Here is a 14,192-nt window from a genome sequence, read left to right as displayed (position 1 = left end):
CAAGATTCCAAAAGAAGACCCCCCTGTGTAAAGATATCATGCTCGTTTTTTTTCTTTTTACTTGTTCTGCTCAGTGAGGCTTTTTCCTGCAGGCACAGCGGCAGCCTGTTCTGTCATTCGCTCAAATCCCATCCAATCCAGAGGCGGGCTTACGGTTTACCCACCATCCGTTCGTTTAGAGGCAGACTACGAACACCGACTCACGACAGGGGAGAACAAGATGTAGTCACACAAACACAAAGAAAGAAACATTTACCACCAGGGGGCGCTGAGAGGGTAGGCACCGTGGACCCAGCTTCGGGGCACGGGGTACGGGGCGCGGGGTACGGGGTGCGGGGGACTGGTGCGGTTAAGCGCACCCGGGCAGCTCTGTACTTACGGACTGGCTCGGTCTTGAAGGCGTACGGCTCGCTGCTCTCCCCCTCGCCCTTGCCGTTGATGGCGGACATCTTGACCTCGTACTGGGTGTCAGGCCTCAGGCCCGTGATGAAGATCCGGTTTAAACCTCCTGGGGGAAAAAATAAAATAAAATAAAATAAAAAAACATCACAACATTCTGCTTTTACACAACAGACAGAGAGACAGATGTGTGTACACGGAGAGACGAGCTGATAGATAAATAACAATGATTAATGACTTCATAAACAGCTTGAAAGGCAGACTAATAGATAAACAAACAGCTACATACATCCACCTTGCTCCTCCCCAGAGAAAAGTAGAGCAACTGTTAAATCAAAATAGACACAAAGCTCACAGCGACACTGTCATGTTACCTCCACACTTCTCAGTGCATTCCACAGAATAAACTGGAAACCCATTTTAACACATCTGAACAACTGCATGGACCTTCACCGTCTTCTTCTCGTTAAAAGAAAATTGCAATTCCATTGCATTTCGACGGACATCTTTTAACCCCGTGCGCTCGATCGTTTGGAGTCGCGCGAGCGACATTTAGGACAAAGCTAAACTGAAGGACGGCCAGGGTTCCTTCGGGGACTTGCGAGGCGGTGTGCGGGGCGGGGCGGGGCGGGGCGGGGCGTGCGTCCCCGTCTCTTCATCTGCTCTTAAAGGCAGGATTGGTCACAGGCTCCAGCCCGGGAGAGTGGATCTCACGGCTATCAGAGGCAGAGGCGCGGGCAGACCTTACTGGGAGTTCGCTCTCCGTCCTCCTAAATCAGAAATCGAGACGCGGTTGCCCACGTGAGAGCAGTGGGTGGGGGGTGGGAGGGTAGAGGTGGGGGCTCACTGCTTCCTCCAGTCTTTACCCGAAAAATCCCTGGGTTTTTAGACCCGGTCACAACCGAGTGCACAAAATTATTCCGGATTATTCTGCATTGGGATTTATGGTCATTTTTCCATTAATTATGTCTGTGCGGAGGCACAGCAGATGCCGGGGCTACTCTACTGGGAGCACGTCCAAGAGAAGGAGGGACTGAAAAACAAATAACATTTTCCTCAGTCACGCGCCCGATCGCTCCCATCTGCATTCACCAGCGCTGCGCCTGGGGAGACGGGCGCTTTGAGCAGGGAGCTGGTGCAGGAAGGTAAACGGACAGAATCGGTAAATAGAAAATATTCATCAGATGCAACAGGAAATAAGTCAAAACAAGGACACGCAGTGTCAACTGATGCAAAGCACCAGGCGTACGTAGCACCTTGCCTGCTTACAGCTCCCCGTTGTGGAGAAACTTTCAGTCCGCTAAATGTGAGTGAGTGAGTGAGTGAGTGAGCAAGCGAGTGCATGAATGAATGAGTGAGTGCATGAGTGAGCGAGTGAGTGCATGAATGAATGAGTCCGTGAATGAGTGAGAGTGAGTGACTGAATGAGTGAGTGAGAGGTTGAATGAATGAGTGAGCGAGTGAGTGTGTGAATGAATGAGTGAGTCCGTGAGCGAGTGAGTGTTTGCGTGAATGAGTGAGTGAGTGTATGAGTGAGTGAGTGAGTGAGTGTGTGAGTATGTGAGTATGTGAGTGAGTGAGTGTGTGAGCAAGAGAGTGAGCACGTGAGTGAGTATGTGAGTTAGTGTGTGAGTGAGTGAGTGAGTGAGCGAGCGAGTTATGTCCATAAGGTGCTTCTCATCCAACAATGCCATATTAACCTCCATGTACTTTTCATCAGGTATTAACATTTAACCGTCCAGTCCCGTCCCATCCCATCCTGCGGGCGACTCACCGTCCTTTGCTTCGTACGCCCGCTGTGCCCAGCTGGTGTGGCCCACCACCCGCCACTCCGCCCTGTACTTGAGCACGGGCACCCCTCCGCTGGACTCGGGCTCCTCGAACTCCACCTGCGCCGTGCTGGAGTACGGCTCCACCAGCTCCACGGAGGGCGCCGAGGGCACGTCTGCGGAGGGAGAGCGGTTAGACGTCCACTAGGGGGCGACGTACACAGCTCCGGACATGTCACATTAACCTGACAGACGCACCTTGTACCGCAACGCTAATAATAAACAAGCAACATCTTCAAGATCTCAGAACGCTTTACAGTGAAGACATTCCGCCTCAACCACCACTGATGTGCAGTACCTACCTGTCTGAATCATGGAACTCACACAGGAAGTAAGAATTCAACATAAATAAATGCCTTGCCCCAAGACTATAGATCTGTTCTTTATCAGAGGAATTCATTGCAGTATCTCTATAGTTCTCAACGAAGGCGATAGCCAAAATGGTAAGCATTTAACTCTACAGCCATTTTCTGTTCTGTTAAATTCTGAAAGTCTTTGTTGAGACACAATGCGTTGTTAAATCACAGAACATCATATTAAATCCATTAACTCCATGATATTTTATTGAACTTGTGTACATTGTCAAAACAGCTCTCCAGTAAATTAAGATGTTTCTGCAAATGTACATTATCTTGTTTGGTGTACTTCTGATGCTGCGATGAGATCTTCTCTATCATTTAACCTCACGTGTACTAATGAGCACATGTTCTGTCAAGAGTGCCACTTAACCCACATTAGTACAAAGTAAGACTTGTTCATATCAGAAGTGTAATAACCCGTACTGCCTTTTTAGCAATGCAGCTCGTGTTTCTGCCATTATCCGTTCCTGAGCTCTGCAGATCTCACGCAGTGCAGAAAATAGAGGCACCCAAATAAGAGTCTCCCTTTTATAAAAACACGCAGGAGAAACTGACAGAAGCAGAACTGTGGTCCTCTGCAGACAGTCGGCAAAATAACAAGCGGAGATGGACTGGATGTCCTGCTCCCATTTTTATTTTATTTTATTTATTTCACCTTTATTTACCCAGGGTAGGTTCGCTGAGCACGGATGCTCTTTTGCAGCAACGCCCTGCTTCACACTCATACACATTCACACCTGGGAGCTGCCCAGTACAACCACTATCCTCTATTGTTGGCCACTGAGCAGCTCCACTGCAGCTCACAACATTTTTTAGCCAATTAAATCATGGGATGATTAGGTGGAAAGTTTTTGCGAGAGCCAGATCTGGGATTTTAGCCAGGACACCGGGGAACCCCGTACTCTTTGCGAATAGTGTCATGGGATCTAATGACCACAGAGAGTCAGGACCTCGGTTTAACGTCTCATCCGAAACACGGCATCTCCTACAGCACAGTGTCCCCGTCACTGCACTGGGGCATTGGGGTTTATTTGACCAAAGGGAAGATTGCCCCCTGCTGGCCCACCAACACCACTTCCAGCAGCAACTCAGTATTCCCTGGTGGTCTCCCATCCAAGGAGGCTACTAACCATGCCCACACTGGCTTAGCTTCAGCCAGTCGGCAGGAGCAGAGTGCGTGGTGCTATGGCTGCTGGTCAATGATAAAACGTGCAAACACACACACACACTCACACAGACACACACACACACACACACAGACACACACACACACAGACACACACACGCACACATACACACACACAGACACAGACACACACACAAAGCTGATAAACGCTGGGCTGTTTACTGACCTGCCTGTATCAGGAGGAACTCCTTGGACTCCGTGCCCAGGGCGTTGGAGGCCGTGCAGTTGTAGCTGCCGTAGTCGTTCTGCGAATCCGGAGTGACCTGGACGACAGGAGAGGACCTGCACATTAACCTCTACCTCGTCCCGTTCCCCCTCTCTCTCTGTTAGAGCAGGGCCTCTGGTCTCACACACAGCTCCACAGACACCGTGGCCCCCCGCACCAGCCCTGGCGGGGGCTGTGTGGACACGCGGACCGAAACTCTGGAGCGCGCTGGCTGTCCCTCTCTCCCCGCGGCGCCCGTGGCGGAGGGGAGGGGGCGGGGCGATATGTCGGCCAAATCGCCCTCCAGGCGGCCTGGCTCTCCCCCCACAGCCCCTTGGCAGAGCTCAGGTGAATAACCCGCAGGATCATTACATGGCCTAACCACAGCAGGGACACAACACAGGCCCACCCCAGGTGGTGCTGGGAGATATCACATCGCGCGCATTGCCAGATGCTCAGGAAGGGCGGGGCAGCCTGTTGCCAGGTGCCTGTTACCGTATTATACCGTGCGTTTGCAGGCACACTGATTTCAACTGCCATGAATTTATTTTTAACCTGTTTATTCTTTCACCATTATACATTGGCCATTATACAGTATAACCTGGATATATAAGGACCACTACGTATGGTGTCCCTAATAGGACATAAAATTACATTATTAACCTTTCTGTGCATCCTCACAGACATGACTGAGGATGAGGAGGGATGATGAGCGACGAAGAGCCGCGAGGGGCAGCGTAGGAGCGGTAACGGCAGTCTCGGCCGGTCGGTCGGCCGACAGTTTCCCGAACGAAACGAAGGATTTAAAAAAAACACATTTAGTAACATCGGTGGATTGCAGCTTGAAAGTACGAATGGAGTGCCCTTGCTGGAGATACTTCACCTGAATTGCATACATAAGTGCATCAATACAGCGCATGCACACGCACTCGCATTACTACTCAAGTGCTTCAGGTATCGGGCGAGGTGTCGATCCGACAGCACCAGGTAAGGTCTGGAGTGTTTCTGGGTTATGTGCGCATTTCCTGATTAATCCCCCCGCCCCGCAGCGGCTGTCACTCAAAGCGCCCTCCACAATCATTGGCTTTTTCAGCACCGCGGTTTCCCCGTCTTAACCGGCTGCTTTTAGCGGTTAGCGGATTATTGCATGTTGCCGGGCAGCGAGGAGAGGTGGAGATGGATCCAAGCTCGAAGAATTAAAGTGCTGGGTTCGAGTCCAAATTGATGACTGCTGTTCTCTTGAGGCAGGTACAGAATCCAAATCGGTTCAGTAAATATCCAACTGAGCTGATAAATAGCTTTTGTCACAGGCAAATGACAATTTGATAAGTTGCATGAACTGTACTTAAAAGAGTGATTTATTTAAAAAATGTGGCACATGATTGGTTCTCCTGCTAAGAGAAGGCAAAGGCGACGCTGCCGCGGGCGTACCTCCAGGTAGCTGACAGAGGGGGCGCTGAAGATCTTGACGTTGGTGGTGTTGGAGCTGGGCAGCTGCTGGCCGTCGCGGAACCACGCGATGGAGGCGCTGGGGTGGGCCAGGACCTCGCAGCTGATGTTGGCGGGGTTTCCGTCCCAGGTGTAAACCGTCACCCAGCCCGTGATCTTGGGCGTGTCTGAAATGGCGCACCGACATCAGTGACCACCCTTAGAGGCATGAGTCATGGATCATTCTCAACATCGAACAAAAAAGGCACTACTGAACCAACCATATTCTGATTAACAGAATGGATCAAATGCGTGCCAGACAGCACTAGATGCAGATGTGTATAGATCAGACCTGGGTCAAATACGTGCTCTGTTGATCTTGCCTGGTGTAATTGAGCCTGCCAATGTGACCAGAAGGCAGCGGGTTTGCACTTTTTGAGAGTATTTCATTGGCTCCAATACACCAGACAAGATCAGTAAAGCGTAGAAAAGTATTTGAATCCAAAACAAATATGTATTTGACCCAGATCTGGTATAGATACACACCAAACACAAACAACTGCTTCAGTAAAAGCTTCAGTTTTTGTCATTTATTATTCTCATTCATGTAATATTGCGCGATTAAAATGCATAATTGATGTCTTTTTACTGCATTTCGCTATCTCATTGCGGTCCCCTGTGATGGAGGATTTGCCTAGGGATGCAACAAAAAAAGAGCTTTTAACGGAAAAGAGAGAAGAATCAATCAGAGGGAATAAAACAGTCCACAGATCCCGCAGCGCTGAGGCTGAATAATATAATAACAGGAGAAAAAGACGCTTCGCGTCTGAAATGTCACCACATCGTCTGTAGCACTCATGAAAATGGGGGAGGGGGCGGAGTCAGCCCGTGGCAGACTCAGGAAGCCCAAACAAAAAGCAAATAAACGAGGGACGCGTACGGGGACAAATATGCAAGGGCAAATAACAAACAAACAAAAAAAGAGAGCGTGTGGCATTCTTCATCTTGTACGGGCGTGCTTTAATTTCTTCAGCACCGTCGGCCTGAGGACTCACTGACGAGGCTCTCTGACAGAGCCATTTCTTTTGATTAAATCCAGGCCGGACCCCAAAGCGCCTCCCGGCAACAAAGAGGCTTCACTTCATTTCCAATCGGGCGATCTCTGAGACCTGAACCGAGGACCCGATCACTCACAACCACCACTCTCTAATTACAACTCTAAACTTCATCAATTGTGTGTTATGATTCTATCTCAGGGGTTAAACCACAGATTACTGGCGCGGGGGTAGAGCAACGAAGAGAGATAAGGCCTTCATTACATGCTATTTTTTCCCCCTCTGTTAATTTCCAGCTTTTCCAGAAAGATTAGATTTAATAGGTTTATGGCAACTTTAAATTTCCTTATCTCCATCTGGGCGGTGATTGGCCGGGAGGGTTTGAAGGGGAAATAAAGTAAAGCTCTGCTTCCGAGAAAATTACGGCCGAGCGAAGGCTTATCTCTCACGACTCTGCGATGGGTAATATTTCAAAAAGCCGCGTCTCACCTTCACAGTGCCTACAGGACAATGATATGAGGCAGAAACTCACCAGCCAGGGTAGGCATATAAATGACACACTGCCTCACATTCGTGGGGACTTATTGTAGGATTTATTATTCAGTAGCGATTAAAAAACGTCTCTAGTCAGTGTGTAACTTCCCTAAACTGCATACCCAAAGCCCAACATAAGCAATATTTGTTTAAAAAAAATTCATTATTATAAAAAGAAATAAATAAATAAATATCACCAGTCTGACCATGAGAACTGTGTGAGTCAGGCAATCCTGTATATTAGCGACTGCACAGCTCAACTGGTGGACAGGACGGTGAAAAGAAGTGAAGTAATAATAATAGCATATTACTGTAACAGGCGGTGAATGGAAAAAAACATTAAAAAATCAGTCAAAAAGTACACCTGTTTCTGTTGGGTAGAGAGTGGTAGAGGATGAGGATGAGGAGAGAGGATGTTTATGACAGCAGTGAATTAATAAAAAGATGGGGGGGGGAGCGACAGACAGACGCGAAGCCTAGCGTAGCCTAGCGAAGCGGCGAAGCCTAGCGTAGCGGCGCTCTCTTACAGCGGACTTCCAGGTAGGCGGCCTGCGCGTCGGTCCCCATGGGGTTGCGGGCGGAGCACAGGTACTCCCCGCCGTACGTGTACTGGACGTACTTGAGGGTGAGCGAGGACACGCGGGCGTCGCTGCGCACCACCACGTTCCCGTCCAGACTCTAGAGGGGGGCAGAGAGCAGAGCGTCAGCCTTTCGGCGCGTTCACCGTGCCGCCTGCTTCCGGTCGAGCTTTCGGCTGGAGAAACAGACCCCGCCTTTACCACAGCACACGCCGGCATCACAAACCCATACAAAACAACCACAAGCACACCAAACAAGAGCAATAACATAAACAACAAGCAAAACGCAAATAATACACATAATAGAAGAAAGATTTGACTATATACACACATAAATGTGACAATACATACATAATAGTATAACAAAAAAGTATATACGTACAATTCTCCATGTAAAAAAAAAAAAAAGTTAAGTGCATTTCTAAATCACTGGGATGGATAATGAAAAAATTCACCGAACGGTGCTATGGTGTCAAAATGTTATTATGCACATCACATTTAAATGGCAAACTAGACCGCTGTAATGTTCCCGACCAGCCGTCACCTATCAAATCTCTATGACACATCAGACCGAGAGAAGATTACATCCTATGCCTGATGACTACATTGTGACAATCAGAGAGAGAGGGGGGGAGAGAGAGAGAGGAGAGAGAGAGAGAGAAAGAGAGAGCGAGAGAGAGAGAGAGAGAGAGAAATATTATCTTCCAGTGGTATTGAAATGTGTTGTTTTAGTGTGTAGAAAAATGCGCATAAATGGCAAAGCATACGATACAGTAAAGAGCCTATTTTAAATCTTGACGCATATCAAATGCTAAATTAAGGAAAAACACAACAGTTCACGCCTTTCCCCCCGTCTCCCTCTGCCATTAAGCCTGCTGCTCTGCTCTGAGTAAGGCAGGGCATGCCAATGGACCCTGCCTGCACTTCAGCAAACCCCGCCACCTCCCTGCCTCCACCCTGCAGCCGCTGAAGGAAGTCCCACATTTCTGCCATAGGCGTCTTACCTCTCACACCTTCCCAAACAATACATATCCATTTAAGCACTCATGCTGCTGAAGCATATATTTAAGTCATAAGGCATTCCCAGTGGCACAGCCATTTTGTGCAAGACACTGTCCACGCTACCTTTGAAAAAAAGAAAAGAGCTCTTGCTTTTATGTCTGTTCTCAGTGAAGTATCAGCAGAGTGCACATAGTTCTACAGGTGCCTGAGAGCAGTAGGGAGCTCAGCCAAAACTTGCTACTAAAAAAACTAAAAACATTAATCGCATTCATTTTTCCCCTGTTGGCACAGCTATATGTTGGGAATCGTGGTCATGGTTATTTAGTTTTGGCCAGCCGACATTAATTATAACTGCACAGAATAAACTGTCCCGTGTGAATGTGCAAATTCATGCAATTGCATTTACATTTAGGCAATGAATGGAACAGACATTCACCCAATTCTAATATGCCTTCATAAAGGCCAAGATCAGTAATCAGACCCTTCTTCTGGCTACATACTTAGGTTCAACACCAGAGCAAAGTGAAACACGCTACATGGGTGGGAAATGTAGAACGATTTTGAAACATTCCAAAACATCATAGCTCTCCAGGCTGTTATTCAAAGGAGCAGATTGTATCACAAGGAAAATTAATACCATTTCATAAAACATAAATAAACCATAAATTGAAAAACCATCTTTAGTACGCTCCACATTTTAATGAACATTTCATACATTCTTTAAAAAATGCGTTTTTTGCTTTAGGGCAACAGCTTCACTCTGGCTAGCCAATCATTTGCTTCTACAGGCACACCGCCATCTCAAAAAATACATTTTGATCTGAACAACAGATATGTCTTTTTGCCTGACATATTCCAGATGCCTTTTAAAGACATTTCAGTCTTTAAAAGTCTTTAAACTAAGCAGACGTTTCCCAGCCAACGAATGAAGCACTTCAGGGTTTAAGGAGAAGGCCATCCCCAGACATGTATACCACAGGAGGACATGTGATTTGCCTTTGACAAATGGGCACATAATGAGGCCTTAACAATGCTCTGACAGATCGCCCACCGCAGCGGAATATCGATACTCCCTATCTGGAACAGCCCCGCTCTCCGCAAATCGCAAGAAGAGCCCCGAGTTTCATCCGTCTTTGATGTCACGGCGAGACGCATTGAAATTCACCAGACGCGCAGAACTCGCTGTAGCGCGCGCAATGCGACCTGTTTCAATTATTACGCGCTGCCTCCCTTCCCTGACACAATCAGCACATCTATTACCTCTGACAACTGACATCCTATTATTCAATGCAAGAAAAAGGTTTTATTCCACCGGTAAATTTCCAGTTGTTTTACACGTATCCGCACGCAATTAACTACATGCAGGCAAGAGGTTTCGCAACGCGTTGCCAATGATGCGATGAATGCTGTAATTAACAGTGTAAATATGGCCAATCTGCCTCTGCTTTGTGCAGATTAAAATAAAAAGGTGAGTGCTCCAGAAAGTGCTAGGTTGTCTGGAGTTCACATTCGATTTAAACTCCCAACTGCGCCTACTTTTTTCTGGAAGGGGAGAGCGGAACTAAAAATCCACTCGAATCCACTCGCCGTGTCTGACAAAAGGCTTTCACATACAGGTAATTGCGTCTTCACGGTGCTCTTTTCTTGAGCAGTATCTCTAAGGACGGAAAGGACTTCACAAGTCTGCTCATGTTGTTAATGAACGTCAAGGGGTCTCGGAAAACATTCATTCAGACCCCCGAAACACCCATAGCCAACCCAGGCATTAATGCAAATCCTGTCCGCGCAGCCCGGCGCGATTCTTTTATTTTAAAGACGGCGGTCCGTGAACAGTTCAGCCGTAACCCTCATTAGCTGGTATTGAAGTTCGGTCGAATCGGGAGCCCGGCGCATTAATTATGCCTCGGGCCGAGCGGGGGCCGCACAAAAGGCCTGCATAATTCATCACCCGCTCGCTCTCTCTCTCTCGCTCCGCTGTCCGCCGCGCGTCTCGGTCCGCGACGCCGCCGGCGGGTTTGGGAAGGCTCCTCGCTCAAATCCGCGGCGGCCGTAACCGCCGAGTTCAGCTCTCCCGGTTCCCTGACCTCGCCCGGCACCGCGGGTTCACCCCCACCGCCCCGGACTGCGTTACAACAGGTTTCAGACAGGAACGAGGGGACGCGGCTCGTCTCCCTTCAGGCCGTGGTTCTGGAGCAGCTGCGAGTAACTCCGGCTCGCTCTGTTATTCATACATCACACGCCGCTGGCAGACGGTGTTTCTGGAACAGAATTCTGCATGGCCCGCAGCCTGCACCCACGGATGGGTTGGGAAGGCTACTTTCAATCGGGAAAGGGGTGGGACAGAATTCGGACATCTTGACGAAGGCCGCCCTGATCACCAGCTGCCCTGGGAAAGGGGTGAAAACGCACCGTGCCAATGGCCCAAAACTCACAGCGACCGCTCCCATGAAGCTCTATCCATGTAAGGACTTTCTCTGGCATCTACAGAAGAGCTATCTAATAAAAAAACACCATGAAAAACAGATTTGTTTACTACAAGGGATATCATACAGGGCTTCAAAAATGAATTGCACTGGGTAGCTGGCGAGATGGCTTAGGCACAATCCGTTGATCCAGGGCTAAAACATGGTGGGTTTCCGACCACAAATCCAATTTGAATCTCTTACTAGTACCCCGCAAAACGCTCGCATGTCACACTGTCTCCCTCCTTTGCACCAGAGAACCACCATTCTTCTCACGTCTAAGGAGAACGCAGGTGACCACACCAGGCTTTAGAGAAAGACAAGAAAAGTTTATTCACATGCTACTCAAAATTGAGGGCACATTTAACTGTGCCGCCCCCAAAAAAGTGCCAATGCATTCATTACAAAAAAGAAGCATTTTCAGTTGAATTATTTATTAAAAAAAAAAAAAAAAAAAATCTAAAATAAACAATTTGCTGGAAGCAGCTGAGAGGGTAACACAATATTCCAGCCTTGTGTCTGTGAATCTAATCCCCCACATGGAGCCAGCAGAAACCTCATTAACATGTGTCAGAGACACGCTCTTGGCTTGTTCAACAAGTCTGGGAGGAACAGATACCGGCAGCGCGTGTGGGGGGTGGGGGGTGTTGGGGGAGCGCGGATACCGACCGCACGCGAGCCACGACCGTCACGCGCACCGGAAAAAAATAATGTAGCTAATTATTATTTTTTGGAATTAAGCTTTTTTTCTCAGAGGAATCGGTAGAAATAATCAGTACAGATAGCGGGGATGTTGTTTACGGTTGTTGTAACGCAGGGGCAGCGGTACATGGGGAAGAGGGCTCATATTCACCGTTGTGTTTTTTTTTTTGGGGGGGGGGGGGCGTTAATGAAAACCCCACGGAGCGCGAAGGGGCTGAGACCGCACGGCGCGTTAAATCCCTCTCTCTCGCGCCGCGCGTTAGGAACGGCACCCTGAGCACGCGTCAGAGCGGCGGTCCGGGGTGCGGCAGCAGCTCCCAGCGCGGCTGAGGGAGCTTTACAGCACGCCGGCAAAGCCGCGCCCCTTCTCCACGCGCCCAACACCGTACTTAACGCAACGGAGAGATGTTTTCACATGGAGAAGGTTAGGGAGGGACACCCATGAAAAAAGACATTACGTCCCTTCCGCAGACACACTAACTACACGAAATACCGTCATACTCCCTCCACAGGCATTCTCAGAAATAAAACTAAACATTGCACTAGCTACTATGCATACGGGGGGGAGTCCATAATGATCACACATGTACGTTAGCAGTTTACTAAGGGTGTGGTCAGAAAATGCAATCACCCATCGTGACAGTCTCATTAGCTTGGAAAGTTAGGGAACAATTCCATTGAGCCAGGGAGAGGGTTCTGCTTGTGAGAGTAGGCCCAGGGCCTACCCTCGGCAACACGCCTACACCACACAGTTAACAGCAAGTGCGAGGGAGCATTTCAAAGAAAAAAAGATACTGCATGTTTTTTTTGGAGCCATTACATTCTTGTTCTTTTCAACACAGAAAATCAATTAAATGAAAAATATGGGAAAACCAGTGCTTTCATCCAAGAGAAGGCATTTCTGAGGCCCAACTTCTGACTCACTGCGGAGATGACGTGGCAGGGCTGCAAATGGCTTTGATAGCTTCATGGAGGTAAACATGGAAACAAAATAATCTGCAGTTTAAAAAAAAAAAATTTAAATCTTTCATGGAAATCACAACTTATTTGCACCAGTGAACGTCAGCATGGATGAGAGAAACATATCTGACCCGAGCAGTTTGCTAGGCTGGCTGTATTTTGACGATACAAAAATGACTACTGCAAGAAAGGTGAATGCTTGAGTGTCTATATAAATACAGAAACATCTCTGAGGAGTTAAAGCCTTTCTCTCCCCATGCTCACTTTTACCATTTTTTTAAAAATTGGAAATTTAACTTTAAAATTGAATTCTTTAGCGTTTTCGTGCAAAGACATGTCCTTTTTGGTGTACTGTATGTGTGCATGTACAACAGCTAGGCTACTCCACACAGAAGACGATGCTTTCTGAGGGATAGCATTGCTGTCCTGTAGGTGTTAGGTAGATGTATTTCTAAAATACTCAGGCAAAATGATACTTGAAATCAAAGTACAATAAATGTGTATATATATGATCGTTTTAAATGTATATTAAATTATCATAATAATATAAACATTAAAGACATAAAAAAATGTTGCAGAGGCCAGTGAGAGAGGAAGATTTGGTCGGCAACCGCATAGGCTGTGTGTGCGTCGCTTCAGAAAGCCAGTGAATGTTTTACCTCAGCAAAAAAAAATTGATGTACTATTGAGGTTATTTATCGGTATGGAAAACAAACAAAAGAGATTTGTTGGGGGGGAGAAAAAGAGCGACTCAGCTGAAGTAATGTCGGAACGTGCCGGTCAGAGCTTCTCGCTGCGAATAATGAATCGGAACCCTGCAGCACCTCCTCCCCGCGCGCTACTGAATTTCATCACACAAACACGCAGAGCGGCAGGGTGATGTGGGGTGGGGCCGGGGGAGAGCGGGTTTGGCTTTGATAGATCAGCCCTGGTTCAGGTCTGGGGAGTGTTGGCCCCTCCCCCCGCAACACAACATCAACGAGTGGACTTGACATCACAGCCCTGAACCCAACACCACCACACACCCCCCCCCCCCCAGAACTGACTGATTGCTGTGGGAGAGATTCAAAAACCAGGCACAGAGCCCTGGGTCCCTCAATAACAGTAACACTGGATTCTGTTCATCTGATTTATTCATGCATTAACTGTCTGGATTTGACTGGAACAGACTAGAGTGTCCGGTGAACAGGAAACCCAATACACCCAACCCTGAGACTGACAGATCTGCAAAGCAGAAGACCTTGTTTGGTGAGCAAACATTTAAAAACTATTTAGAATATTTTACACTATAATCAAACCCTACATGCCAGCCAGATCCCTCCGTTCTGCTACCTCAGGACGCCTGGCACCTCCCCCTCTTCGCACCTGCACTTCCAGAACACGTCTCCTGTCTGTTCTGGCCCCACGATGGTGGAATGACCTCCCCGTGGAGGTCAGAACAGCTGAGACACTGACCCATTTCAAACGACGACTGAAGACTCACCTCTTCAGGC

The 14,192-nt window shown here is 48.0% G+C and overlaps 1 protein-coding gene across 16 annotated transcripts in view; it reads right to left on the bottom strand.

The window, feature by feature from the left end:
• The window catches only part of ncam1b (neural cell adhesion molecule 1b), a 202,546-nt gene that overhangs the window by 35,481 nt on the left and 152,873 nt on the right, over positions 1 to 14,192 (bottom strand). For all 16 annotated transcript variants that reach the window (XM_035384407.1, XM_035384415.1, XM_035384409.1 and 13 more), the window contains 5 exons: positions 7,523 to 7,673; positions 5,410 to 5,594; positions 3,940 to 4,036; positions 2,174 to 2,344; positions 380 to 508 (listed from right to left, as the gene is read on the bottom strand). In XM_035384407.1, coding sequence (XP_035240298.1) covers positions 380 to 508; positions 2,174 to 2,344; positions 3,940 to 4,036; positions 5,410 to 5,594; positions 7,523 to 7,673 — 733 coding nt within the window. The remainder of the gene's footprint in view (positions 1 to 379; positions 509 to 2,173; positions 2,345 to 3,939; positions 4,037 to 5,409; positions 5,595 to 7,522; positions 7,674 to 14,192) is intronic.

Source organism: Anguilla anguilla, chromosome 12 (genome assembly GCF_013347855.1).
Source record: "Anguilla anguilla isolate fAngAng1 chromosome 12, fAngAng1.pri, whole genome shotgun sequence".
Taxonomy (NCBI): Eukaryota; Metazoa; Chordata; class Actinopteri; order Anguilliformes; family Anguillidae; genus Anguilla; species Anguilla anguilla.
Note: the sequence above shows the minus strand (reverse complement) of the source record. Positions and strands in the feature narration are given on the sequence as shown.